Source organism: Pristiophorus japonicus, chromosome 24, assembly GCF_044704955.1.
Source record: "Pristiophorus japonicus isolate sPriJap1 chromosome 24, sPriJap1.hap1, whole genome shotgun sequence".
Classification (NCBI taxonomy): domain Eukaryota; kingdom Metazoa; phylum Chordata; class Chondrichthyes; family Pristiophoridae; genus Pristiophorus; species Pristiophorus japonicus.
The window spans coordinates 12,592,749-12,620,629 of record NC_092000.1 but is presented as its reverse complement, the minus strand read 5'-3'; the positions used below and the strand labels follow the sequence as shown (position 1 = coordinate 12,620,629).

At 45.0% G+C, this 27,881-nt stretch overlaps 1 protein-coding gene across 2 annotated transcripts in view; it reads right to left on the bottom strand.

The window, feature by feature from the left end:
* Nucleotides 1-1,321: 1,321 nt before the first annotated feature.
* The window catches only part of prkcsh (PRKCSH beta subunit of glucosidase II), a 78,212-nt gene continuing 51,652 nt past the window's right edge, over nucleotides 1,322-27,881 (bottom strand). For both annotated transcript variants that reach the window (XM_070867262.1, XM_070867263.1), the window contains exons 12-17: nucleotides 21,147-21,216; nucleotides 15,318-15,407; nucleotides 9,934-10,008; nucleotides 5,693-5,792; nucleotides 4,682-4,846; nucleotides 1,322-2,828 (exon numbers count right to left, since the gene is read on the bottom strand). In XM_070867262.1, the coding sequence (XP_070723363.1) occupies nucleotides 4,706-4,846; nucleotides 5,693-5,792; nucleotides 9,934-10,008; nucleotides 15,318-15,407; nucleotides 21,147-21,216 (476 nt within the window). In that variant the 3' untranslated portion in view covers nucleotides 1,322-2,828; nucleotides 4,682-4,705. The remainder of the gene's footprint in view (nucleotides 2,829-4,681; nucleotides 4,847-5,692; nucleotides 5,793-9,933; nucleotides 10,009-15,317; nucleotides 15,408-21,146; nucleotides 21,217-27,881) is intronic.

Below are 27,881 nucleotides of genomic sequence, written 5' to 3'. Positions count from 1 at the left end.
AGAAACTGCCCACTTACGTTGGACAGCTGAATTAGAAAGCTGTACGCAAATAGGTTTCTGCTTGCAGTTTTGTAGCTGCAATTTGTAACATTTTTGCCTCCTATCGTGCAATTTGTATAAGTTTTGTCTCCTATCGTGCCTCTCACAATAGCAGGGTCTCAAGCAGTGCTGTTCAACATCTCAGCCACTAGCCATGTGTGGCTAACTGCATTTCCAATTTGAAAATAAAATGCTGTTCAGCATGTGATCCCAATATTCATTCTTATGCATCTGTGCTTCAACATTTGTTAGTAAAATGGAGAGACCCAAAGCAGTGTGCGAGTGCTTTTTATTGTTTCGAGTGCATTAAGTTCTTGGTTAGCTAATGGTGATACATGTTGGTCAAGTAAAGATTCACACATGTACTAACTGCATTGTACGTGTGTATATAAAGAGTTGTCCTCTAAAATTAGTGCATGGGGCTAGAACAGCATTGCCGCAACCACTTGTGGCTTGTCAGCAATTCCTATTGGCCAACACTGGTTTATGGGAGTGAATGGGGTTAGGAGTTGTAAAAAACCCATCTGGCTCACTAATGTCTTAAGGAAATAAATCCACCGCCCATACCAGACCGATGTGTAACTCCAGACCCACAGCAACGTGGTTGTCTCTTAACTGTTCTCAAAAGGGCGAGCAAGCCACTCGGTTGTACCAAATCGCTACGAAAAACAGTAATACCTTCACCACACGGGACTGCAGCAGTTCAAGGCGGCAGCTCACCACCACCTTCACAAAGGCAGTTAGGGTCGGGCAATAAATGCCGGCCTTGCCAGCGACGCCCACATCCCGCGAACAGATAAAATGAAACAGCAAGTGGAAAACCTGGTCTGCGCAGGCAGGCTGTGCTGCGACACCTGGGAGTGAAGAGTCGGTGCTACTTCTGGCTGCCTCTACAGCGATCATCTCTTTTCATTAGCCTCGGACTCTCCAGAGACGGCAGCATTGCCTCATTTACTTTGCCAAGCTGACACCAACCTGTGCTTGCCCGTCAGTGGCCTCCGTGGCAACGTGAGTGGAGTAATAAATGGCCAAGGACAGCGTCAGCCCCGAGTAAGATTTGCCTCGGGTTCTGTCCAAAACTATTAATGAAATTCCCTTCAACTCTAGCATGGCCTGGTGCCTCTCCAATCTAATAAGCGAAGGCCTGTTCAATCACTTTGGTTGGAAGGACCGACTCTACTTGCAAACAAGGTTTCACTGATTCCACTGATGAAGATACGCTAGCAAGACAAAGAAAGAGAGAGCACGAGAGAGAGAGAGAGAGACAAAAGCAAAACACACATTATTCATTCCAGCTCCATCCACCAGTTTATTTATTTTTTGTCATCATAAGGTATCCATATAACGCTGTGCAATTTTACTTGATCACGGCAGCACGTGATTGTAAACGGCCGACAGGACAGATGGGTGCTGAAGGGGGGGGAGGAAAGAACTGGTAATGTTTGGTCACCTCTGGAAAGATGTCTGATAAAAAAATACAATGATCCTAGTTCCAAAAATTTTAAGACACGATTGTTTGGTCACAGACACGGGAGGGAATACAATAAGCTGGATTTGACTCAAGTGCAATACAGGGTACAACTGGATTCCTGGGTGTGTGCTTCAATTAGATTTGCCTTGATAGGCCGGTTGGGAGGGGGGGGGGGGGAAGGAGGGAAAGAGGGACAAGTAAGCCAGGTGGGAAGCACACTTGAGCAGCAAGTCAACCAAAACAAAACCCGCAAGGCTGTAAGATCAGAGTCTTAACTGCTACGCGATAAGGCAACCCATTTATTACAGTTTCTCAAGTTGCAGATGCCTTCCGATTCCCCACTGTCATTAGAAGAGCAAAGAGGTAAAAATAAATTGAGATATTTGCCCCCTCGGAGCACAAAAAAAAAATATGCCCCTGGTAATCGATTTCACTCTGCCTGAATCCAGCCAGCTGAGTACTGAGCGACACGGATATCTGTTACAGAAGCCAGTCACCCAAACTGCCGTGATCTCCCATCGAGGGAGAACTGCAAGGTTCCTCGCACTCACAATAGGAGAGAAATTGGGGGGGGGGGGGGGGGGGGGAGGGAAGAAGAAAACAACTTTCAAAACAAAATTACATCCATATTAGCAAAGACATTAGTTGGTTATATCATTTCAGTACTTTCACATTTAGGATTTTTCTAACGTTAACAGGTTGTGGGACCTGCCTTCTTGGGAGGAGGGATAAGGGAGAAAAAAAAGGGAGAAACATTCTTCATAAACTAATAGGTTGAGGAAGCAGCATGCACAATCTTGAGCCCAGACCGGAACCAAACTTTATTTAAAATGTGACTTACTACAACCCTTACACGAACACCGATTGCCGCTGTGTGCGCACACAGCGGCTCCAATCAACCCCACTGATTTTCGCCTCTAAATTTTATCAACTCTTGAGAAAATTTCAACTTTATTTCACTGAAGCTTATAGCAGATTGGCAGAGATTGGGGTACGGAGCTGAGCCACTGTGCTTCATGGATTGGGGGAAGTGGAGGGGAGGAGAGAAAGACTGCGTCATTAAAAACAAGAGATTTGTAGGCGTTGCGATTTAGTTCCGAGCAACTGGTGATGGGGGGGGGGGGGGTGGGGCTCACCAAATGTTCTGGGAACAGAGAGCATAATTTTGAGAAAACTGCCCATCAGGGAGGACTTCAACTAAAAAAACAAACAAATAAAGGAAACTAGTCCGAAGGAAAAAGGTGCCTGCTGGGACAACAGTGCTGCAGGCCCCACCAAACCCATCCCGTCCGCTTCTTCGCAAAGAGGTTCCATCAACCTACACAGAAAAGAAAAAATATCACTCAGAAATCAATGCACGTCAGAACAAAAGAAAATCAGAAAATTTGCTTTGTTTTTTAATAATAAACTTGGCACGCTGTCCTTCCCAGTAGATGGGAATCAGTCCAAGGTTTCTCAAGCCAGCCAAGTAGGAGTGTGACCAATGGTGGCTACCAGCACTGACCACATTCAACCAGCTCCGGCTGGGCGGGCCACATCATCCGCATACCCGACACGAGACTCCCCAAAGCAAGTGCTCTACCTGGAACTCCTACACGGCAAGCGAGCCCAGGTGAGCAAAGGAAACGTTTCAAGGACACCCTCAAAGCCTCCTTGATAAAAATGCAACATTCCCACCAATACCTGGGAGTCCCTGGCCAAAGACCACCCTAAGTGGAGGAAATGCATCCGCGAGGGCGCTGAGCACCTCAAATCTCATCGTTTAAAAGCATGCGCAGACAGCGGAAGGAGCGTGCGGCAAACCAGACTCCCCACCCACCCTTTCCTTCAACCAGTCTGTCCCACCTGCGACAGAGACTGTAATTCCCGTATTGGACTGTATAGTCACCCGAGAACTCACTTTGAGTGGAAGCAAGTTTTCCTCGATTTCGAGGGACTGCCTATGATGACTGCCATGTGCCGATTTTCACCCCCTCCCTTTGGAGTGGTCCACAGTGCATCCCTTAAACGGAATGGCCAGGATTGAGAATACTGGGAGATTGGGTACATCAGCACAAGCCTGCATCAAACGTTTTGCAAGACATTGCAAAGAGTCTACAATACAGCCAACTACAAGTCCTGTTCTGACGAAAGGTCATCGACCCGAAACATTAACTCTCTCTCCCTCTCCACACATGCTGCCTGACCTGCTGACTGTTCCCAGCATTTTCTGTTTACATTTCAGAGTTCCAGAATCTGCAGCCATTTGCTTTTCATAGAATCACAGAAATTTACAGCACGCAAGGAGGCCAATTCAGCCCATCGTGTCCGCACCGGCCGACAAAGAGCTATCCAGCCTAATCCCACTTTCCAGCTTTTGGTCCGTAGCCCTCAAGGTTACTGTTAGGTCAAGTGCACATCCAAGCACCTTTTAAAAATGTGGTTTTAAATTATCCCAAGAATCACTAGTAAACCTTCGTTGCATCACCTCCAAGGCAAGTAGGTCCTCCCTCAGATAATGAGACCAAAACTGTGTACAGTACTCCAGGTGTAGGCTCACTAATGCCCTGCAGAGTTGTAGTAAGGCTTCATTGTAATGGTAGAATGTTTAGCGCCCTCTAGCGAGGAGGTATAGTACAAGTACAGTCTTGTGTTCAATAGCTTTCTCTCATTTCATACCTTAATCCATTAAGAATTTCAGATTCGAAGCAGCATAACATAATTGAAAGATCATATATTGAATTTAATATCAATGATCCTTTACTCTCTGTTCCCTGAATACTAGCTGCATATCAAGCATGTGGCCTATGCAACTCTTTTTGGCCATTTAAGTTACGAGACAGGTCAGGAATGCAGTAACTCAGGTTTTCCCCATTCCACAGTCTGAATGTACCAGATAGTGCTTCCCCACTACAATCTGCAGCGTGTTTAGCAGCTGTTAAGCAGAATGCCATCAGTACATATTTTCTCTTTCTTTCCCTCCATTTTGTCCCCAGCCATCCATCATTTAAAAAGGCAGCAATGGCAACCTGTTCCCATCATGGAGGAAGCCCCGTCACTGAACTGCTCTCAAAGGCCCAACAGCCTGCTTAACAACAGCAGCAGTGAGAGGGGGGATAAGTACATGAACAAAATGGTCCCAGAAAGGGAAGAATACCAACAGAATTCCAGTGCGAGGGGAGTTTGGCTCACCTGTTATGTCCACTTGCCCAATTCTCACAGTTCATCGTGGTCAGAGCCTCCTTCCTCCATTTCCTCCTGGCAAAGGGCTGGTGTTGAAAACTCCATCAGGTATTCACAGCGGCTTGGCTCAGATGTGGATAACACAGCAGTTTCTTTCCCACAAGACAACTTAATCTGTCAGCAAATTGAAATTTTATATTAAAGCCATGCTCCTTCAGCCAGGTTAAATATTAAACTCGCTTGCGTCACTTTTTAAAATGCATCTGGTCCCTCCATTTTGGTGGCAGATGAGCTCAGTGGTCGCACTCTCACCTCTGGGTCAGGTGGCCATGCATGGGTTCAAGCCCTTCACCAGACCTCAGAGGTTGATGCTTCAGTTCATTACCGAGCAACCGCTGCACTGTCAAAGCTAATTTGTGCACCGCAAGGTACCACAAACAGCAACTGAGGGAGAAATGTTGCCCAGGGCATTCTCTGCTCTGTCGGGTTACATCGAGCGTACAGCAAAAAAAACAGGCCACTTGGCCCAACTGGTCTATGTTAGCATTTATGCTCCACATGAGCCTCTGCCCACCATACTTCATCTGACCCCATCAGCATAACCTTCTATTCCTTTCTTCATGTACATATCTAGCTTCCTCTTAAATGCATCGATGCAATTTGCTTCAACTGCGCCCTGTGGGATCCTCTTTGGAAAAAGTCCCACGAGATCCTGTACATCCACTTGAAAAAGGCAGGACCTTAGTTTACTGTCTCATCCCGAAAGACAGCACCTCAATTAATGCAGATATCCTTCAGTGCTGCAGAGGCAGCAACTGGGATTAGATGCTCAAGTAATGGTGTGAGACTTGTACCCATGACCTTCCACCTCAGAGCCAAGTGCTACCAACTGAGCCACAATGACACCCAACTGACTGGCAACAAAATGACTGCCTCTAGAATCACCGACATCTTCGGTTTCTCGCGCACGTGACCACACACCGCCCATTGTGCTGCAGATATAAATCTAGGTGCACTTACCAATGTAGATCGGTTTGGCCCCTGCCAACAGCCAGTACCATGGTCGTACTTCATCGCACTAAACTTGTTGTGCTCTGGTCCAGCCCATGAACCCCACAAGCTGCACGCACACAAAAAGAAGTAATTAATGCATTCCAACATAAGCGTGCTTATTGCAAAATTAACATTGGAACATAGGAATAGGAGTAGGCTATTCAGCCGCTCACGCCTGTTCCGCCATTCAATTAAATCATGGCAGATCTGTATCTCAACTCCATTTACCTGCCTTGGTTCCATATCCCTCAATACTCTTGCTGAGCTAAAGTATATCTATTTCAGTGTTAACATTTTCAATTGACTGAGCCCCAACAGCTGTTTGGAGGTGTTCTAGATTTTCACTACCCTTTTTGTGAAGTGGTTCCTGACATCAACAACTTGCATTTATATAGCGCATTTGGCATTTCACAGGGGCGTCAGACAAAACTTAGCACCAAACCATGCAAGATATTAGGACAGGCGACCAAAAGCTTGGTCAAAAAGGTAGGTTAGAAGGACCGTCTTGAAGGAAGAGAGGTAGAGAGGCAGAGAGGTTTAGGAAAGGAGTACCACAGCTTGGGGCCCAGGCAACAGGAGGCACGGCCGCCGATGGTTGAGCGATTATAATCGGGGATGCTCAAGAGGGCAGAATGAGAGGAGCGCAGACATTTCGGGGGGGAGGGAAGGGGCTGGAGGAGATTACAGAGATAGGGAGGGGCGAGGCCATGGAGGGATTTGAAAACAAGGGTAAGAATTTTGAAATCGAGGCGGTGCTTAACCAGGAGCCAATGTAGGTCAGCGAGCACAGGGAGTGATGGGTGAGCGGGACTTGGTGCAAGTTAGGACACGGGCAGCCGAGTTTTGGATCACCTCTAGTTTACGTAGGGTAGAAAGTGGGAGGCCAGCCAGGAGTGCGTTGGAACAGTCAAGTCTAGAGGTAACAAAGGCAGGGATGAGTAAAGTTAAAATGAGTAGACAAAACTTGCCTCACCTGGTGTTCAGGGACAGCAGCGGGGAAGTGTTCCTAAGTTTGCCAAGTGGTAGCCACACCGAACGCGTTTACAACTACCATAAATCTTCACTTAATGAGCTTGGAATCAAAGCAGTTCTTTTTCCCTTGGGTGCTCGAAATCAAACTGTGCACCTTGTACCTATGTGAATAATTCGGTTTTGTGGAGGTAGGACTGGGAATCGGTATCTCAGCCTAAACATCCTTAGACCACTGGATAAAAATAAATACAATGCAAACTGTTGGGTACGCACAGCTGGTGCACCAGCCAGCGCCCGAAAGGAGGATACGTGAACATTTTAGCTGCAGGAACTTTCCAGTTCCGACGAGGGCGGTCAACACGATTCATTAAGTATTGAAAGAGTAAGATATAGGGCTTCAAGAGAGAAGGGCTTTGGGATTAGATTTGGATCACTGGCCAAAAGCCAGCAGACAAGGGCTGAATGGCCGCTTTCGGCAATGTAAACTTTTCATGTAGAACCAATAATTTTTCATGTGCATTTTTCATAATTACAGATTTTCACAAGAACATAATAGGAGCAGGAGTAGGCCAATTGGCCCCTCGAGCCTGCTCCACCATTCAATAAGATCATAGCTGATCTGATCCTGGCCTCAACTCCACTTTCCCACCCGCGCCCCATAACCCTTATCGCTCAAAAATCTACCTCCACCGTAAATATATTCAATGGCCCAGCCTCCACAGCTCTCTGGGGCAGAGAATTCCAAAGATTCAAGACCCTCAGCCGAAATTTCTCCTCATCTCCATTTTAAATGGGTGACCCCTTATTCTGAAGCTATGCCCCCTAGTTCTAGATTCCCCGAGGAGAAACATCCTCTCAGCATCTACCCTGTCAAGAAGCCCCCTCAGAATCTTATTTGTTTCAATAAGATCACCTCTCAATTCTTCTAAGCTCCAATAGGCCCAACCTGCTCAACCTTTCTTCATATGACGACTCCTTCAGTTTCAGCATTCTTTAGTTCTCTACTAGCTATAAGCAATGATAGGAGGCAATGATCTGACCTCCATTTTCTTTTTGGTGGCGAGACTACTCGGTACTTCTGCTCCTTTTATTAAAAAATGATAATCGATTTGCTGGCATGCTACAACTGTGGAAAGCAAAGTGGGTTAAAGTACGCATCCCCTTCCGTAGCATTCAAAGTTTAGATTTAGCATTGCTTCCATAATGTGTTTCATGTGACGATTCCATGCTTGCAATATCAAAAAGGACTGTTTTTTGTAAACAGTCCACAGAGATAATAAATTCTATTAAGCGTTTTAGAAATCATCTTCGACAAGTCAACAGGAGGGGGAAAATAAATCATTTAGCTTCAACGGTTGTTCAACTAAGGAATGATTATAAAAGAAAAACGATTAAATATTTAACAATTTCATTTTTTTTTTTCCAAAGCAATTTTTAGATACCCTGGACATTTTAACGTCAGTACAATTTTTTTCTGGAGAGAGATTGAAACACTAGTTGACAAAAAGGAAAGGGATTACTACAAAAGTACAGGGGATTGACTTTCATTGTCTCGCAAAAAACATGCCACGTGAAATGAACGCTTTCAAGGTCAAAAGTAGCAGTTTTCTCTCAGGCGCCTTGGCCGACATGTTGCTCATCACATAATGGATCAAAGTGTAGATCACCTGAATGGCACACAGAACGAGTGGAAACTTGGAGCATCATTATGTGGAATGAATGAATTTTTCAGCCCCAGGTTCTGCATGGTTATAGTTCACCACTTGAGATGGGCTCAACCAGACTGCCTTAAGTGGCACTTCCGGCAAAGTGGCCCGCACCCTGGGGTCTTCCACCGTGTTCCTGGGCCGAGGGAACCTTCTCTACATTGCCAGATTCCGCCCCCCCCCCCTCCCCTTCCCCCTCCGCTGTGACCATTTATACACCTCTTCTGCTCCCAGCTTTTGTTTCTTGACTTGGTTTCCCGCTCATCCATCACCCCCCATTCTCGCTGCCCGTGTCCAAACTCGCACCAAATCCCGCTCATCCATCACCCCCGTGCTCGCTGCCCCGTGTCCTAACTCGTACCAAGTCTCGCTCACCCATCATCCCCTGGGCTTGCTGATCTACATTGGCTCCCGGTTAAGCAATGCCTCGATTTCAAAATTCTCACCCTTGTTTATAAATCCCTCCATGACCTCACTCCTCCCTATCTCTAATCTCCTTCAGCCTCTCAATCCCCCTCAGAGATGCTTTCCTCAAATTCTGCCCTCTTGAGCATCCTTGATTATAACTGCTCAATCATTGGCGGCCGTGCCTTCAACTGCCATGGCCCTAAGCTCTGGAACTCTCTCCGTAAACCTCTCCGCCTCACTACCTCTTTCCTCCTTTAAGACACTCCTTAAAACCTACCTCTTTGACCAAGCTTTTGGTCTTCTGCTGTAATTTATGTGGCTCGGTGTCAAATTTATCAGTTTTGTCTTGTAACACTGCTGTGAAGCTCCTTGGGATGTTTTACTATGTTAAAGGCGCTATATAAATACAAGTTGTTGTTGTCTTGTCCCACCATCACCCCCTTTTAACCTCACACCATCATCCCTTTTGTCATTTTAATCACTCCTGCCCTCCACCTGATCACAGGTCTTTTCCTCTCCTTGGGATCTGCTATTGTTTATAAGCTGTTCATCTCCAACATATTCCAGAAAGCTCGACCTGAGACGTTAACCATTTCTCTCTCCACAGATGCTGCCTGAGCTGCTGCGTGTTCCCAGTGTTTTGTCTTTATCTCAGATTTCCAGCAGCCACAGTATTTTGCTTCGAGTGGCATACTTTTGATGATTTATTCCATTTCACCGTGCAGATAAATTTGTGCAGTACTCATTGATGTTCGAATGCGCACGATCGGAATGGAGAGCAATCATCAAGCAGTCTGGCTCGAACCAGTCGGCTGCTGGCACGAGGATAAAGAAGCCAATTTCAGGCAGGTTGGTTGCAATATGATCAAGCTGGTGGTACAGTGTGCTGGCATACCTAAGCATTGTAATGTGCAGTGCTCCAACATAGTGTAATCACCTTTCCTCACGACCTGAGCTAATCTCAGCTGGATCAGATAGAAGTTCAAGCACAGGTAATTCGGAGAAACTAACATGGGTAAAAATCGGAGCGGCAAACCATACTATTAGAGGTGAAGAGGAGGAAGCATAATAGATGAAAAAGTAATAAGAAATATCCACTGCACAAATCTACAATCGTCTTACCCAAGACTGGTTTCTGAGCCTCCGTGTTTCGGCTTTTGTGCTACTTTATTGAATGGACAGAGCTTGTAGACATATCTGTAAGAAACGGGGAACATCGTTACACTCAAAATCTTCAGCAGTGTTTAATATTTCATTACTTCTAGCCCAGCGATGTCCACATGTGGCTTCTGAAGATAATGAGAGCGAAGACAAAGTAAAGTGGTCGAGATGGGAATATTCCAAGGGACAGTGATGTAGCAACTGAACAAACAACCTTTAACAATGAAGCAAACGAAATGCACGTCAGCCACAATTTTATTTATGGTCACAAGAATTGGAAGCGTTTTCTCAGTTTCTTGTATGCAAGCACCTCACCTTCATTTCTATTGGAGAAATTGCTCGTCCTATCACCCTCTCCTCCCACTAACAAGCTGTGCCACCATGGTGACGAGGGATAAGAAGAAATAATTCATTCTGGAAATTCATAGATTCATAAAGACATGGTTTATTTTGAAAGCTGAAAAGATTTTAAAGTGTTAGTGGGGCTGTCGTTAGGAAGGTTATCAAGTTTTACGACACAAGTACAAATGTATACAAGGTTAATGCTGAAAGTAATGAGTTATGACAAACGTCTTAACTTGGGTGATTTTGTTCTGTGTTTTTTTTTAATAAAAAAAGAGTACTGCAATCCTGCAAGGGAATTTTTGCATGGAATATATAGGCCCAAGAGTTTCTGCTCGATTGTGGTATTTTTGGCACCATTCGCATGAAATCAGCTCAAAAGATCACAAAATGTTACACGCAAATCGCATTCAGCACAAAGAGTTTCTGTAATCTTTCGCGCGAGTTTAAAAAGAAATTGCACGAGAAACAGGACCCGCCCGCAACACTGGCCGCGTAATGAATCACCATTGGGAGTTTTTGCCCATTGCGGGCCTTCGAGCACGCTCCGAAACTGGAGCTAGAACTTTTTGGGTGAAAGAATGGTTTTGAATGTAATTTGTGTGTGTGAAGAACTGACTACAGTACCCCAACATAATTAGAAAATATTTAGTTTTTATTTCCCCAAAAGTCTTTTAAAATTAGGTGGTGGATTGATACGGTGATTGAAAGTGCTTATTTCATCACAATCCCATTTTCAGCTGTATTAATCAAACCTCACCAAGTTACCACTTGATCACGTAATTTTTTTTTTGAAGCAACATTTTTTTTTAAATTAAGTTTCAAAATACTGCCCAATTGCGCTGGCCATTGGCAGATTTTACACTTGGCGATATGCAATGGAGTTTGAGCGAAAGCGCGGGAGGGGACACTTCAACACAAGTGCAGGATTGCCGATTGGATCCAAAGTGGAAATGCTACCGCATAAACCCCAACAAATCAAAGAACAAATGAACCTGTGAGACGAGATTCAAGATTGCGAACGTAAATGTTTTGAATATTCAAAAAAATGTATCTTAAAATTACATCACGCTTATCGTTGAGCAAATTTAATGCATGGGAACACTATGGTAAACTATTATTAAAGCAGATTTATGCCTTTCTTTTATTTTGTAGAAAACGTCAGCAACTGTCATTCACTTTTGACAGCATTTTATCATTTGCTCTTTCTTTCTATAAAAAATAATTCCAGTTGAAGCAACCGACTCTCAATGATACCCTGGAGGAGTTACTGACAGATTGTGCAAAGGAGCTGATTTGCAAGAGATGGTTCAGTAGCCAAAGGTGCTTCACTGATCGTTTCATCTTGACCGGGAGAGATTCCAGATTAATCCAACTCCCCTGCACCGTCAAGAATCACAGCTCCTCCAAAATCAGTTCTCCTCACAACACCATCAGCACCGACTGCTGAAGCAGAAGTTAACCGAAATGGGCAGAGAACAAAATGGACGTTAAAGCTCATCTTAGCTTGGGTTAAGGGTTACATTTTCACAAGGGTGGAAAAAAAATACTCCTCTTAAAAAGAAACTTTCAAAAAAACTAACAAGTCATGAACTGACGGGAGAGTGCTTGTGTCGAGCTCAGTGGGCTCAATGAACCCACATTTTAAGTGCCAAAGGAGGAGTGAACAAAAATAAAAGCAGCAAACTTATCAAGACACCGATTAGCTGATAAGAAATCAATTGTGAAGTTTAGTGGGGGAAAAAAAAAAAAGATTCTCATTCTGCCCAACTATATTTGAAATTAGATTTTCTCCTCTCGAAAGGGTTCTGTCATGCACACCACCCCTATCTCAGATGATAGAAAAATATTTACTGAATAATGGCACGATTGGTTTTACTGATGCTAAATGTGTTTTCGGAATGTGGGGTCACATTTACAGCTCATCCCACATTCCGGTTGGCGGGACTCTGATTGCGGCATACAAATTTCAGACTTTTAAATTCAAACCTGAAGCCAATATATAAGCAAGGGTCAAGATCAAAACATATAATGTCAATGATGGGTTCTCAAGCACTAAAAATCACAGGATTGTGTCATGGTTTAAAAATCCTGCAAGCCAGGAAAATCTTTGAGCCCATACAATCTCATGAGATTTCTACTACAGGGTACTTCACAATATCAACACCAATTAGGGGGCTGCGTAGACCGGATGGGGGCAGCTTAGCATGCCAAAGTTCAGAGCCCATCCAGCGAGGGAGAATCATATATAGTGCAGCACCTTCTACTCCTGCCGTCCAACCACCGTTATCCTAGAGAACTGTGTACCTGTCCAATACTGAAATAGGAAAAAAAGGAACAAATGAAAGACCAGGTCGATAGCAGCAGTGGTCGATTCAGACAGAGCTATGCTGACAAACACCAAGCGGTCGGTGGACAAGGTATAATCTGCAGAATCCTGGTAAACATAGCAACCTTCAATCAACTGCTGTTTAATCGCCCATCTAAATATAATAGGTTTTATTTAGTGCTTTTAACGGGAGCGCGTGCAGAGCAGGAGAGGACAGATGTAAAAGCAGTTTTCATTCGTCACAAAAGCTCAAACATCCCCAAAGGAAAATGTCGGAGCGGAAGTCACTGTGGTTTGCAGATTAAAGACCTGAATTCGAGTTAAGCCACAAGGGCCAGATAAATATTGCATGAAGCAGAGCACTCCACTGTCTGGCCGCTCATTTTCATATTGAGGCTGCCCGATTTGGAGAGATTGCAGGCTGTCCTTCCACTCAGGTTGTATATTTTATGCATGGTTGCCCAGCCTTTACACTGGCACGACAAGAGCTTTCACCTCCAGTCTGAAGGTTAGGTGAAAAACACTCTGCACACTTTCCAAACAGTGGTCGGATAAACCACTGGGGCGGGGGAGGGAAAAGATAAATCCAGGCGACGCAGCAGCCGAACACAAAATAAATAATTCATACTAATGAATTACGCAAGTGCAGCGACTTATTGTGCAGCCATTCTGCATCAGCATTGTCCCAGAAATAAACGATGAAACGACTGACCAGTTAATCTGTTTAAGTGGGTGTTGGTAAGGGAGGAACATTGCTTAGGAGCACTGGAGAATTCACTGCGCCTCTTCAAATATTGCCACCGGATGTTTTAAGATCCACTTGAACCACCAAACAAGCATACATGTTTTTAGCTCAACGCCACACCCAAAGGGTAGGACCTCGGACAATGCAGTACCTCCTCAGCACTGCACTGGTCTGCCGAGATATGGGGCTCGAATTCATGACAACCTGTCCTGGGCGAGTGTTACCAGCTGAGTGGCAGTGAATTCCAAGTACTATTCCCCAATTTTATCTGAACATTCAGTAAGGGGCAATGTCTTTCTCTGACCCATTAGTACCGTTACTTAACTTCGATATTACTGAAACCCAATTCATTTAACACTAATCTCTTATCTGCATTCAATCTACACAAATCTTCTAAATTCAAGCGCTACTGACATTGCAATCACTTCAGATACACAATAACGAAATAAACTTCAGATTTACATAGCGCCTTTTACGACCACCGGACATCTCAAAGCGCTTTACAGCCAATGAAGTACTTTTGGAGTGTAGTCACTGTTGTAATGTGGGAAACGTGGCAGCCAACTTGCGCACAGCAAGCTCCCACAAACAGCAATGTGATAATGACCCAGATAATCTGTTTTCGTCATGCTGATTGAGGGATAAATATTGACCGGGACACCGGGGATAACTTCCCTCTTCTCTTCTTCCAAATAGTGCCGTGGGATCTTTTACGTCCACTTGAGAGAGACAAACAGATTTGAGACAAAAACAATCAGATTCTACAAAAGTAAAATAGCAACTTCGATAAAGGTTATGGCCGGGGATTTGTCTTCTGTGCTCACCAGTCTGTGAATGGGTGGGGGAAGGAGAAATCACAGGTTGGGCAGCAGAGTGAACCTCTCACTCAGAGTTTGACAGTAATTATCTGCTGCGACACAAGAATTTCCTGCCTGAATTTTGAGTTTCTTGTAGATGAATGAAGGTGACACAGTATCCATGCACTAACAATGTTACACATCACTGAGTATTTTTGTGCTCGGAGTTGTGCTGATCTGAGCTAGCATTGCAGAAGAAAGACATGTAAATATATTCAGCTGTGCTGCCTGCACACCAAAATCTATTCCCAAACACCTGCTTCAAATGCAGCGACATAAATTCAACAAGTATATTTTTTAAAGAGAATTTAACCTGCCAAAACGAGGCGGCTGTTCCGAATATCAACTTGCCGTTTGTTCAAACACACTTGCGGCTTTCATATTTTGTCTGATCCTGTTTTCAGACGATCGGCTTTGGTGCGTCACTGTTACAACTGCGCACGCTGTACAATATGGAGACCCAGAGTGGGGGGGGGGGGGGGGGGGAGAACCCAGAGATCAGCTGCCTGGCTTTACTTTATTGAAACCAGCAGTCCTAATGGGGAGAGATTTTTTTTTTTTTTTTTTTTGGGAGGGTGAGCCATGGGTTCCCTGAATGTCGGGGTGTTTGTTGCACCGTGGAGTGCCGCCAAGGGATATTACCGTATGGCACATCTGCTATCGGTGACACTCCCATCGCATTGAAGCACCTATGGGTTGAGCCAGCTGCAGAAGCTGGGCATGCACAATCAATACGAGGGGCTTCAGAAAATAAACATAAAAGGAACCCAGGAACAATCACGCACACGCGGCAGTTTAATGCACGCGAAGGACGTGAAAAGTTGGGCCGTTTTACTGTGTTAACGGTGCCATATAAAACGCAGGTTGTTGATTTTTTTCTTTACCGGAAACAACTAGATCCCACATTTCAGAGATTTCGGATTCCCTTTGCCACGACAACGTTATATTTTTCCAGTCCTGAAGTTATTTCGTCAGGATAACGACCTGTTCATCTCAAACCCGTATGAGCTCTGTTGAGCCCACAGAGAGAGAATACCAAAAAGGGAGGAGGTAAATCAAAGATGTTACTTACTCATTTGTTGTAATTTCAAAGCACCGGTTGAACATGTATGAAAATTCTCCATCGGGTCCAAAGTCAACCGTGAGCTCCTTCTCAAGGCTCCTATAAAACAGCAGCGGGGGGAACCGTAAATCAAGAGGAGGATTTGAGAGGATGGGGCTTTTTATTAATTGCCTGCTTTGCCAAAGGAATCAGCACAGTATGCTAAAACAATGAGAGTCACAGTATCCAAATTCCCCATCCCACTGACAAAAGTAAAAAAGGTCACAAATCAAATAAAAGTCAAGAAAATAAAATTCACTTTCGACATCTGATTAAACAAGATCACACTTGCAAATTAAAAATATGACAACCCAATTGTCATTGCTGTATAAGTCACAGCAGTCGACAAAATATTTCCTACCCAGGTGACTTCTATACTTTGGCCAATGCTCCGGTCGGATTTATTGTTGTTCCAGTGTCAGAGCCACAATGCGACTGTTCAGAACAGAATCCTTGCTTCCTGGGGGGAGGGAACCTGTCGAGGAGCTGTTCGGGCCTGCCAGGGCCCGCCAAGGAGGTCGTTGGTACCGGGCCGGCAAGGAGGCCCAGAGGTAAGGGCAGCGGCGGTGGGGCGAGCGCACCCCCCACCCCCGAGGATTCCGGAACATTTTACGGATTCCGCACGACCCTGCCACCGATCGTCCCGGATTCCGGAACTCCAGATTCTCGACGCTGCACCGGTACAGATTTTTGAACACCAAGGGAGTCAAGGGTTATGGGGAGGGGGTGGGGAAGTGGAGTTAAGGCCAAGGTCAGATCAGCCATGATCTTATTGAATGGTGGAGCAGGCTCGAGGGGCCAGGTGACCGACTCCTGCTCCTATTTCTTATGTTCTTATGAATGTCAGACAAGATGGTTCCCGGCCGTGACGCCCCATGTGATGAAATAGACCGGTTTCACTTGCAATCGAGTCTCGAGCAGGAAGAATGACTAAGGAACCAGAGAGCTGATGTGGAGCTGTACCTCAGGAATAGTCACTGCCTTCAGGAGAGGAAGGGGGAAACTACTGCTTACATTTTTAAAAAAAGCTTGACTTGCGAAAGAAGCCTTTCAAAAACAGACTTAAACAAAAAGCCGAAACAAAATAAATTATCCATATTAAAGTGTTGTGCTGTTGTATGTACACATATTTCCATTTGTCCATAATTGGATTTTTCCAATACAGTATTAGGTTTGGAACTTGCCACTTTCTGTCTGAAGTATTACTAAAACCGAACGGCATCCAGCAACAATTTGATGGGATTCAAGACACAGAGATGGAGTGCCTGTACATGGAACCTTTGGAGGTCACAGACAGTCACAACTGCATCTACGAATGTCTTCTTGGCTGCAATGAAGTAGTCAGTCCTGTGCTGCTAATTACTGTTCGTGGTAATTCTCGATGTTTCCTTGCTCATTAGGCTCTGCAAACAGAATGCCTGAAGAAAAACAATGGAAACTCGACATGTTTGCACACCTGGTGAAGGTTTATACTGCAGGTTGAAACTCCCTTATCCGGAACCCTCGGGGACCTGGCCTGTTCCGAAAAAGGGATTTTTCCCAGATGAGGGGTGGTCATGTTAAATTGGATGGTACAGGTACTGAGCAAGGGGATATCGGGCTTGGGGCTGGGAGTGCGGCAGAGATATCATTGGCGGGGGGGGGGGGGGAGTTGCGGTGGATCGCGGGGTCAGGCCAGCAATTGCAGGAGTCGGCAGCGAGGAAGGATTTCAATTTATTCAATTTGTTCATGTCAGAGTTTTGCGCATGCGCCACCCGGTGGTTGGGAATGGTTCTGGATAGAAACATAGAAAATAAGTGCAGGAGTAGGCCATTCGGTCCTTCGAGCCTGCACCACCATTCAATAAGATCATGGCTGATCATTCACCTCAGTACCCCTTTCCTGCTCTCTCTCCATATCCCTTTAGCCATAAGGGCCACATCGAACTCCCTCTTGAATATATCTAATGAACTGGCTTCAACAACTTTCTGTGGTAGGGAATTCCAAGGTTCACCACTCTCTGAGTGAAGAAGTTTCTCCTCATCTCGGTCCTAAATGGCTTAACCCTTATCCTTAGATTGTGACCCCTGGTCCCAACATCGGGAACAATCTTCCTGCAGGGAGTTCTGGATAAGGGAGCTCAACCTGCACCCATTTTAAAAAGTTTGCTAAGAAACACACAGGTAGGTGCACTCTGAGAAATGGTGTACTATTCCAAGCTGGCGTGGTGTCATGTCATATCACTGACTATTTCCTAATGCTGCCAGCACAGGACTATTACAGGTGCTGCAATTTGCAATGATTTACATGCTGCACCCATTGCTCCATAGAAACCACCACACAAGTACACAAACCAACTCCCCAATATCACTCAGATATAACCCCCGCCACCCTCCCCACAAAACAAATGACAGACTTCCATCCAAAAGAACATCACCATGAGCACAAAAAAAAAAAAAATTCCAAAATAATTAAGTCGGCAGATTTCCTCAGTCCAGTAATAGCTTCCAAAGCAACCACTTCCCTCCAGCACCTACAGTGGATTGAAACTGTCACAGAAACTACCCGAGTTTACTGCCCTCAATAATAATCACCTCCCCTATCAACCATATGAGCTGATTGGAACAACCGCTTCACCATTCCAAATACATAGGTCACAGAATCATAGAAATTTACAGCACAAGAGGCCATTCAGCCCATCGTGTCCGTGTCAGCCAACAAAGAGCTATCCAGTCTAATCCCACTTGGTCCATAGCCCTGTAGGTTACGGCACTTTAAGTGCCCATCCAAATACTTTTAAAATGTGGTGAGGGTTTTTGCCTCGACCACCCTTTCAGGCAGTGAGTTCCAGAACCCCACCACCCTCTGGGCGAAAACATTTCCCATCAAATCCCCTCTAAACCTCCTACTACTAACTTTAAATCTATGCCCCCTGGTTACTGACCCATCTGCTAAGGGAAATAGGTCCTACCTATCCACTATCTAGTCCCCTCAATTTTACACACTTCAATTAGGTCTCCCATCAGCCTCCTCTGTTCCAAAGAAAAAAACCCACGCCTATCCAATCTTTCCTCATAGCTAAAATTCTCCAACCCAGGTAAATCTCCTCTGCACCCTTCCCAGTGAAATCACATCCTTCCTGTAATGTGACGACCAGAACTGTACACGGTACTCAAGTTTTATACAGTTCAAGCATAACCTCCCTGGCTCTTGTATTCCATGCCTCAGCTAATAAAGGCAAGCATTGTGCTCCTTCTTAACCATCTTATCTACCGGTCCTGCTACCTTGAGAGATCTGTGAACATGTGCACCAAGGTCCCTCTGTTCCTCGGCACTTCAGCATCCTACCATTTAACGTGTACTCCCTTGCCTCGTTAGACCTCCCCAAATGCATTACCTCACACTTCTCTGGATTGAATTCCATTTGCCACTGTTCAGCCCACCTGACCAGTCCATTGATATCTTCCTGCAGTCTACAGCTTTGTTCATTATCAACCACACGGCCAATTTTTGTATCAGGTCAGTATACAAAAGCAATTTAAAAAAATATATAAACGAGATCATGCCGAGAGCACACACGCCAAGTTATTTGCAGTTAAAAATCTTAGAGGTTGAGCTGTTTAATTATTGAGAAACCTAACCAAAGGACTAATGCCCATAGTATAGAAACCTCTCCAAGTGTTGCGCGAAGGAAGTATCGCTGTTTGAGGGATACCAAACTCAGTTTTGCAAAGTAAGTAAATTCTAGTGGAAAGGCAAGGAAGGCAGTAAAGGAGCCCGCTTAGCGAGGAGTCTAGCTTGCAACAACCTGATGCAAGAATTAATAAGCTTAGCTCAATACTATACGGTGCTAACTAGTGGATCACCCATGGCTTTGCCCACAAAGCAAGTTTCCCTCCGAGTGCATTAGTGACACTGCAGGTATAAGTACGGGGCTCGAAAGCTTATGAAGCTCTATCTGGTAGTTGAAGTGTGCAACTGACTGTGCACTGCAGAATGATGCTCAAAAGGAGTATCTATAACATATTGCAGAAAAATAAAGATCTCTAGAATGTAGGGCAGGGCTTTATTAGTAAAGCAGAAATGGTCTGATGTTGTGTTGACAAGTTCAGATTATTGGTCAAGGTAGATGGACAGCTGAACATGCCCATCGGCCGATCGTACTGAGCTTCCTTCAGCTCTGAACCAGTCAACCACTGAAGTAAAGCTATTTTCAGCATAATGCGGACGATTAATAACATGTCTTTTCTCTGACGGTCATGAATCTTTGGAATTCTCTGCCCCAGAGAGCTGTGGAGGGGGTCATTGAATATATTTACGGTGGAGATAGACAGATTCTTGAACGATTAGGGTGTCGAGGGTTTTGGGGAGCTGGCAGGGAAGCGGAGTTGAGGCCAGGATCAGACCAGCCATGATCTTATTGAATCCTGCAAGTCCCCTGGGAGGACAGACACACCAACGTTAGTATCCTCGACCAGGCCAACATCGAGGCACTGACCACACTCGACCAGCTCCGCTGGGTGGGCCACATTGTTCGCATGCCTGACACGAGACTCCCAAAGCAAGCGCTCGACTCGGAACTCCACACGGCAAATGAGCCCAAGGTGAGAAGAGGAAACGTTTCAAGGCCACCCTCAAAGCCTCCCTGAAGCTTACAGAAACCAAGCGCAGGCAGCGGAAGGAGCGTGCGGAAAACCAGTCCCACCCTGCCTTTCCCTCAACCACTGTCTGTCCCACCTGTGACGGAGACTGTAATTCCTGTATTGGACTGTTCAGTCACCTGAGAACTCAGAGTGGAAGCAAGTCTACCTCGATTTTGAGGGACTGCCTGTGATGATATTAAATAAGATGGCATACTCCTGCTCCTATTTCTTATGTTCTTATGTCTGTCAACCAAAGTATAGTAGGAATTCAATAAACTATACAACAAACACTTATTGTTTCACAAGAGAAGTGATGTCCAATTTGGCCGACAAAGGGAATTTCCCTTTTATTTAAATTGACAGTAAAATATTTCAAGATGAGTGGTCAGTGTGGCTGATGCAATATTCCACTTTTCATACACTGCACCTCCTTGCACCCAATAATGCCGAGCCCAAGTTCTCTCCGTTGCCTCCGAACACAAACAGCGAACCAAGGCGAAGCCACTGGATGATGAATTTCACGTCCTGTAACCGCAAGTTATAAAAGGACATTGCACATTTGGCTGGGTCTTTCGCAGACCAGATCTGAATGTGGCTCCTTGGAAAGGTTGTCTTGTCCCCTGGGGATACACTCAGCGATTCTTAGAACACCACTTCAGTGCTGCGCAAGAAACCGCTCGGCTCTCACCAATCTTTTTTAAGTTAATGTCAAATAGTTATGCCACCCAGTCTTTGGCGACACATAATGTTGGAGAATTACCTCCCGTGTTAACTATGTCAATCGCCCTCAGTCAGTACAGCACAGATAGATGTATTGTAAAGATCCTTTATGGTCTGCCTTAGCTATCGCAGAAGAGCACCTTTTCCTTTCCTGGGTCTTCTCTGCCCCCTCCAACCACCCATTCAGCCTCAAGACAACAGTGGTTTAAGCATTATATTATCTTCGAAACTCATCTGCTATGCCTCAGCTTTAATAGGGAGTCTGGCAAATAGCAAATTACTCAGGTTTTTGAACTATTTCAAGCTCTGGGCTCACATTGATGCTTCTCAGGGAGAGATTTTCTCAGCTTAATTAAAAAGGATGCTTTGGGATTTTTTTTTTTTTTTTTTTTTTAAATGCCAGATGCCTTGCCTTGAATATCAAACAGCTAATATTTTATATTTGAGGTACATTACCCGATCGCATTCTCCACCTCCTTCAGCGACTTCTCAGCTTCGGAGAATTCATTTCGAGCTTTGTCGGCAACTGAAAAGCAAATGGCACGCAGCAGGCTTAACAGGGAATTGAACAGCATTCCAACAGGCACGACCACTTTGCTGTCGCGCAACAGGTGTAAATTTGTTCAGTACGTATCGGTCATCAGCCCTTTCTTTCTCCACAAAAGTAACGGTGAAGATAACAGCATTAATACAACACCTTGCGTGTCGAAACGACAAAGTGCTTTACACAATTATACGAGCAGAGGTACGATTAGGTAAATTGCTGTGCTGTGATGGCACAGAACGCTGGCATATCAATGTACTGCAGCAGGTTGTGTGTCTACATACTCCAAATGCCACAAAGAAAAAGGGCAGGGAGTAATCACTCGAGCATCTCTTGGAGACTGGGTACACCGATACTGGCAGAGGTGTCAAGCCAAGTCATGTGTCTGCCACAGGCCTGGGATTCTAGATATGTGAAGAGCTTTTGTGTGTTTTGTGAAACAAATCACTTCAGAAAGTTGAAATTAGTAACCAGCCGTGCAGTAGCCAGATTGAAGGCAAAGAGAGCTCCTCAAAATAGATTGACGAGCTGCATGCATGGAGACAAGGAATCCTTTAACCCAAGTGTGATTATCTAGCATTAATGTACATGGACGAATACATTCCAGCACCTCGCCACTGATCCTCCTCCTCCTCCCACAAGGTATTACTCAATTTCCTCCAGTCATAAGCCAACTTTCATTGCTGCTCACAGCATTATTCGGATAAGATGTTAAAAAGGGGGCCCCGACTGCCTGCTCAAGTAGATGTAAATGGTTCTATCGCACTATTTGAAGATCAGCAAGGTAGATCTCCTGATTTTCTGGCTAAAATGTATTCATTGGCCAACACCACTCAAATACTCAGATTATCTAGTTATTTATCTCATTGCAGCGTGTGCAAATTGACTGCCATATTAGACTACACTTCAAAAGTAATTTGTTGGCTGTAAAGTACTGTAAGACATCTTAAGATTAAAAGGTGCTAAATAAAAATAAATCCATTTCATTAACAAGCATGATCCTGTGCTCCAAATTCAGATCCTATATACAGGTTAGGCCTCTCTGGTCTGGCACCCTAAGGACCTGACCGGTGCCGGAACAGAGTTTTCTGAACCACGGGAGGTCACGCCGAGCCTGGGCTTACCGCTACCTGTAGATAGCGTCCGGACTCCTGAACACCTCCGCCACGCTCCAGCTGCGAAACTCGGGCCTCACTCTCTCTGTCTCCACAGCAATGAACAGAGAGAGCCAGGAAGCACAGGAAACTAATGCCAAAGCCGAACCGTGGATGTTTGCGGATCAGAGAATCGCGGACCAGAGGAGGTCCAACCTGTATCTAGAAATTGCTTAAATGGTCCTCCTCTCTCCACCCTAACTACTTCTTCACTTATCTTGACAAGTCAACGAGACTGGAAGGAATTACATGCGCAAGCACAGTGACGTTTCTTACTATTGAGCTTGTAAAATGAGGTGTAATTATTGGTTTCACAAGTCTGGGGGTTGGGGGGGGCGCGGGGTGCGGCCAGAGATGGGATCAGACAGTGAGAGCTATCAAAAAAGGAATCTTCAGACTGTCTATGTGCCAACTTTGAGTTCTATAAACAATTAGAGATGCATCAACCAGAACATGTGTTGCTACGATACAAAATTTGCCAGGATTTACAGGAGAAATATCATCCCAGAAGTTAAACCCATACTAGGGTGCACTGTAGTATAAATTGGTCACTCTGCAATTGTGCGTTACTCTTTGCAAAGCTAGACGAAGTAAATATGGTTCTAAGAATTACTGGGGTGCTTCCTTGATGATCGACTGAATGACAATGATCCCGAATGTCGCAGCAAGGGATTGAGAGCAGAAAGTCTCGGGTTCAATTCCTGGTCTGAGCCGAGATAGCCAATTTCAACAAGAGCTACGGTTGGTTACCTCTGCACCCATGAACTGAAAAGGCCAAAGAATCAGCCAAGGTCCTTCTCCAGATCGCTATCCACTGACCCAAGCTGGAAGAAGCATGTGTGTGCACGCAGATTAACAAAAGGATCCAGCTCATATGACGCCCTCCACTGTCAAATAGTCTACCGGCATTCATCGGGCGCACATATTAAGAATGGCTGCAATGGCCCAGCAAGAGTTAGTGCATTTGGGAAGGGGAAGAAAGACAACTGGCAAAAAAAAAAGTGTTAGAAATTAAGCAGTCAGTCACGAAGAACTTGCAGTAACACAGCACCTTTTACCTCAGGACATCCCAAAGCACTTCATAGCCAATCAAGTACTTTTGAAATGTAGTCACGGTCATACATAGGAAATTGCAGCAGCCAGTTTGCACAGTTATAATGAACATAAGGATTAGGAGCAGGAGTAGGCCATTTGGCCCCTCGAGCCTGCTCAGCCATTCAATAAGATCATGGCTGATCTGACATAAGCATTTTTATTTGAGGGTTACACACTTAAGGGGGCATTTTGTACAATAACACAGCTAATCTAATGACCTTTTAGTGACGTTGGTTGATGAATAAATGTTGGCCAGGACACCTGGGCAACTTCCGTGCTCTTCTCTGAACAGTACACTGAATCTTCAATAGCCAGAGGCAGAGGTCGCCTCGATTAGACGTCGCATCTGAAAGCAGTGCAATGCAGCTTCAGCCGACAGGATGTTAGAGTCCTGGAATGGAGCTTACATCGAAACATAGAAAATAGGTGCAGGAGTCGGCCATTCGAGCCTGCACTGCCATTCAATGAGTTCATGGCTGAACATGCAACTTCAGTACCCCATTCCTGCTTTCTCGCCACACCCCTTGATCCCCCTAGTAGTAAGGACTACATCTAACTCCTTTTTGAATATATTTAGTGAATTGGCCTCAACAACTTTCTGTGGCAGAGAATTCCACAGGTTCACCACTCTCTGGATGAAGAAGTCTCTCCTCATCTCAGTCCTAAATGGCTTACCCCTTATCCCTAGACTGTGACCCTGGTTCTGGACCTCCCCAACATTAATAAGAACAGAACATAAGAATTAGGAACAGGAGTAGGCCATCTAGCCCCTCGAGCCTGCACTGCCATTCAACAAGATCATGGCTGATCTGGCCGTGGACTCAGCTCCACTTACCCGCCCGCTCCCCATAACCCTTAATTCCCTCATTGGTTAAAAATCTATCTGTGATTTTAATACATTCAATGAGCTAGCCTCAACTGCTTCCTTGGGCAGAGAATTCCACAGATTCACAACTCTCTGGAAGAAGAAATTCCTTCTCAACTCGGTTTTAAATTGGCTCCCCCGTATTTTGAGGCTGTGCCCCTTAGTTCTAGTCTCCCCGACCAGTGGAAACAACCTCTCTGCCTCTATCCTATCTATCCCTTTCATTATTTTAAATGTTTCTATAAGATCACCCCTCATCCTTCTGAACTCCGAGTAAAGACCCAGTCTACTCAATCTATCATCACAAGGTAACCCCCTCATCTCCAGAATCAGCCGAGTGAATCGTCTCTGTACCCCCTCCAAAGCTAGTATATCCTTCCTTAAGTAAGGTGACCAAAACTGCACGCAGTACTCCAGGTGCGGCCTCACCAATACCCTGTACAGTTGCAGCAGGACCTCCTTGCTTTTGTACTCCATCCCTCTCGCAATGAAGGCCAACATTCCATTCACCTTCCTGATTACCTGCTGCACCTGCAAACTAACTTTTTGGGATTCATGCACAAGGACCCCCAGGTCCCTCTGCACCGCAGCATGTTGTAATTTCTCCCCATTCAAATAATATTCCCTTTTACTGTTTCCCCCCCCCGCCCCCCCCCCAAGGTGGATGACCTCACATTTTCCGACATTGTATTCCATCTGCCAAACCTTAGCCCATTCGCTTAACCTATCTAAATCTCTCTGCAGCCTCTGTGTCCTCTATACAACCCGCTTTCCCACTAATCTTTGTGTCATCTGCAAATTTGTTGCACTACACTCTGTCCCCTCTTCCAGGTCATCTATGTATATTGTAAACAGTTGTGGTCCCAGCACCGATCCCTGCGGCACACCACTAACCACCGATTTCCAACCCGAAAAGGACCCATTTATCCCGACTCTCTGCTTTCTGCCAGCCAATTCTCTATCCATGCTAATATATTTCCTCTGACTCCGCGTATCTTCTGCAGTAACCTTTTGTGTGGCACCTTATCGAATGCCTTTTGGAAATCTAAATACACCACATCCATCGGTACACCTCTATCCACCATGCTGGTTATATCCTCAAAGAACTTCAGTGAATTAGTTACACATGATTTCCCCTTCATGAATCCATGTTGCGTCTGCTTGATTGCACTATTCCTATCTAGATATCACGCTATTTCTTCCTTAATGATAGCTTCAAGCATTTTCCCCACTACAGATGTTAAACTAACCGGCCTATAATTACCTGCCTTTTGTCTGCCCCCTTTTTTTTTTTAAACAGAGGCGTTACATTAGCTGCTTTCCAATCCGATGGTACCTCCCCAAAGTCCAGAGAATTTTGGTAGATTATAACGAATGCATTTCCTATAACTTCCGCCATCTCTTTTAATACCCTGGGATGCATTTCATCAGGACCAGGGGACTTGTCTACCTTCAGTCCCATTAGCCTGTCCAGCACTACCCCCCTAGTGATAATGATTGTCTCAAGGTCCTCCCTTCCCACATTCCCGTGACCAGCAATTTTTGGCATGGTTTTTGTGTCTTCCACTGTGAAGACTGAAGCAAAATAATTGTTTAAGATCTCAGCCATGTCAACATTTCCCATTATTAAATCCCTCTTCTCATCTTCTAAGGGACCAACATTTACTTTAATCACGCTTTTCCGTTTTATATCAGTAAAAGCTTTTACTATCTGTTTTTATGTTTTGCGCAAGTTTACTTTCGTAATCTATCTTTCCTTTCTTTATTGCTTTCTTAGTCATTCTTTGCTGTCGTTTAAAATTTTCCCAATCTTCTAGTTTCCCACTAACCTTGGCCACCTTATACGCAATGGTTTTTAATTTGATACTATCCTTTATTATCTTGGTTATCCACAGCTGGTTATACCTTCTCTTACCGCCCTTTTTTTTCACTGCAATATATTTTTGTTGAGCACTATGAGAGCTCCTTAAAAGTCCTCCGCTGTTCCTCAATTGTGCCACCGTTTAATCTGTCTTTCCAGTCTATTTTAGCCAATTCTGCCCTCATCCCACTGTAGTCCCCTTTGTTTTAGCATAGTACGCTCGTTTGAGACACTACTTCCTCACCCTCAATCTGTATTACAAATTCAATCATATTGTGATCACTCATTCCGAGAGGATCTTTTACTAGGAGATCGTTTATTATTCCTGTCTCATTACACAGGACCAGATCTAAGATAGCTTGCTCCCTTGTAGGTTCTGTAACATACTGTTCTAAGAAACAATCCAGTATGCATTCTATGAATTCCTCCTCCAGGCTACCCCGTGCGATTTGATTTGACCAATCGATATGTAGGTTAAAATCCCCCATGATTACTGCCGTTCCTTTTTCACATGCCTCCATTATTCCCTTGATTATTGTCCGCCCCACCGTGAAGTTATTATTTGGGGGCCTATAAACTACGCCCACCAGTGACTTTTTCCCCTTACTATCTCTAATCTCCACCCACAATGATTCAACATTTTGTTCATTAGAGCCAATATTGTCTCTCAACTGCCCTGATATCATCCTTCATTAACAGAGCTACCCCACCTCCCTTCCCCTCTTGTCTATCTTTCCGAATTGTCAAATACCCCTGTATGTTTAATTCCCAGTCTTGGCCACCCTGCAACCACGTTTCAGTAATGGCCACCAAATCATACCCATTTGTAATGATTTGTGCCTTCAACTCATTTACTTTGTTTCGAATGCTGCGTGCATTTCTGTAAAGTGTTTTAATACTAGTTTTTAAACCATGATTTTTAGTTTTGAACCCTCCTGCAGCCCCTTTATTTTCATACATACTGTCCCTTCCTATCACCTTGTGGTTTACACTTACCCCAGTGCTACTCTGCTCTGTTGCCTCTTGCATTCTTTCTTGGGGTTCTGTACATCTGAGCTCTCACCCACCCCAACTAGCTCAGAGCCCTCTCCTGGGTTCCCATCCCCCTGCCAAGCTAGTTTAAAGTCCTCCCAACCGCACTATCAAAACCACCCGCGAGAACATTGGTTCAGTCTCTGTTGAGGTGTAATCTGTCCGACTTGTACAGGTCCCACCTACCCCAGAAGCGGTCCCAATTGTTCAGGAAACTAAAGCCCTCCCTCCTGCACCAACGGGAGAGTGGAAAGCACCAGTTCCAACTGTCACAGGACAGAGTGTGGAAAGCACCAGTTCCAACTATCCCAGGACGGGAGAGTGGAAAGCACCAGTTCCAACAATCATAGGACGGGAGAGTGGAGAGCAACAGTTCCAACTATCATAGGACGGGAGAGTGGAGAGCACCAGTTCCAACTATCACAGGACGGGAGAGTGGAGAGCAACAGTTCCAACTATCACAGGACGGGAGAGTGGAGAGCAACAGTTCCAACTATCACAGGACGGGAGAGTGGAGAGCAACAGTTCCAACTGTCACAGGACGGGAGTGGAGAGCACCAGTTCCAACTATCACAGGACAGAGAGTGGAGAGCAACAGTTCCAACTATCACAGGACAGAGAGTGGAGAGCACCAGTTCCA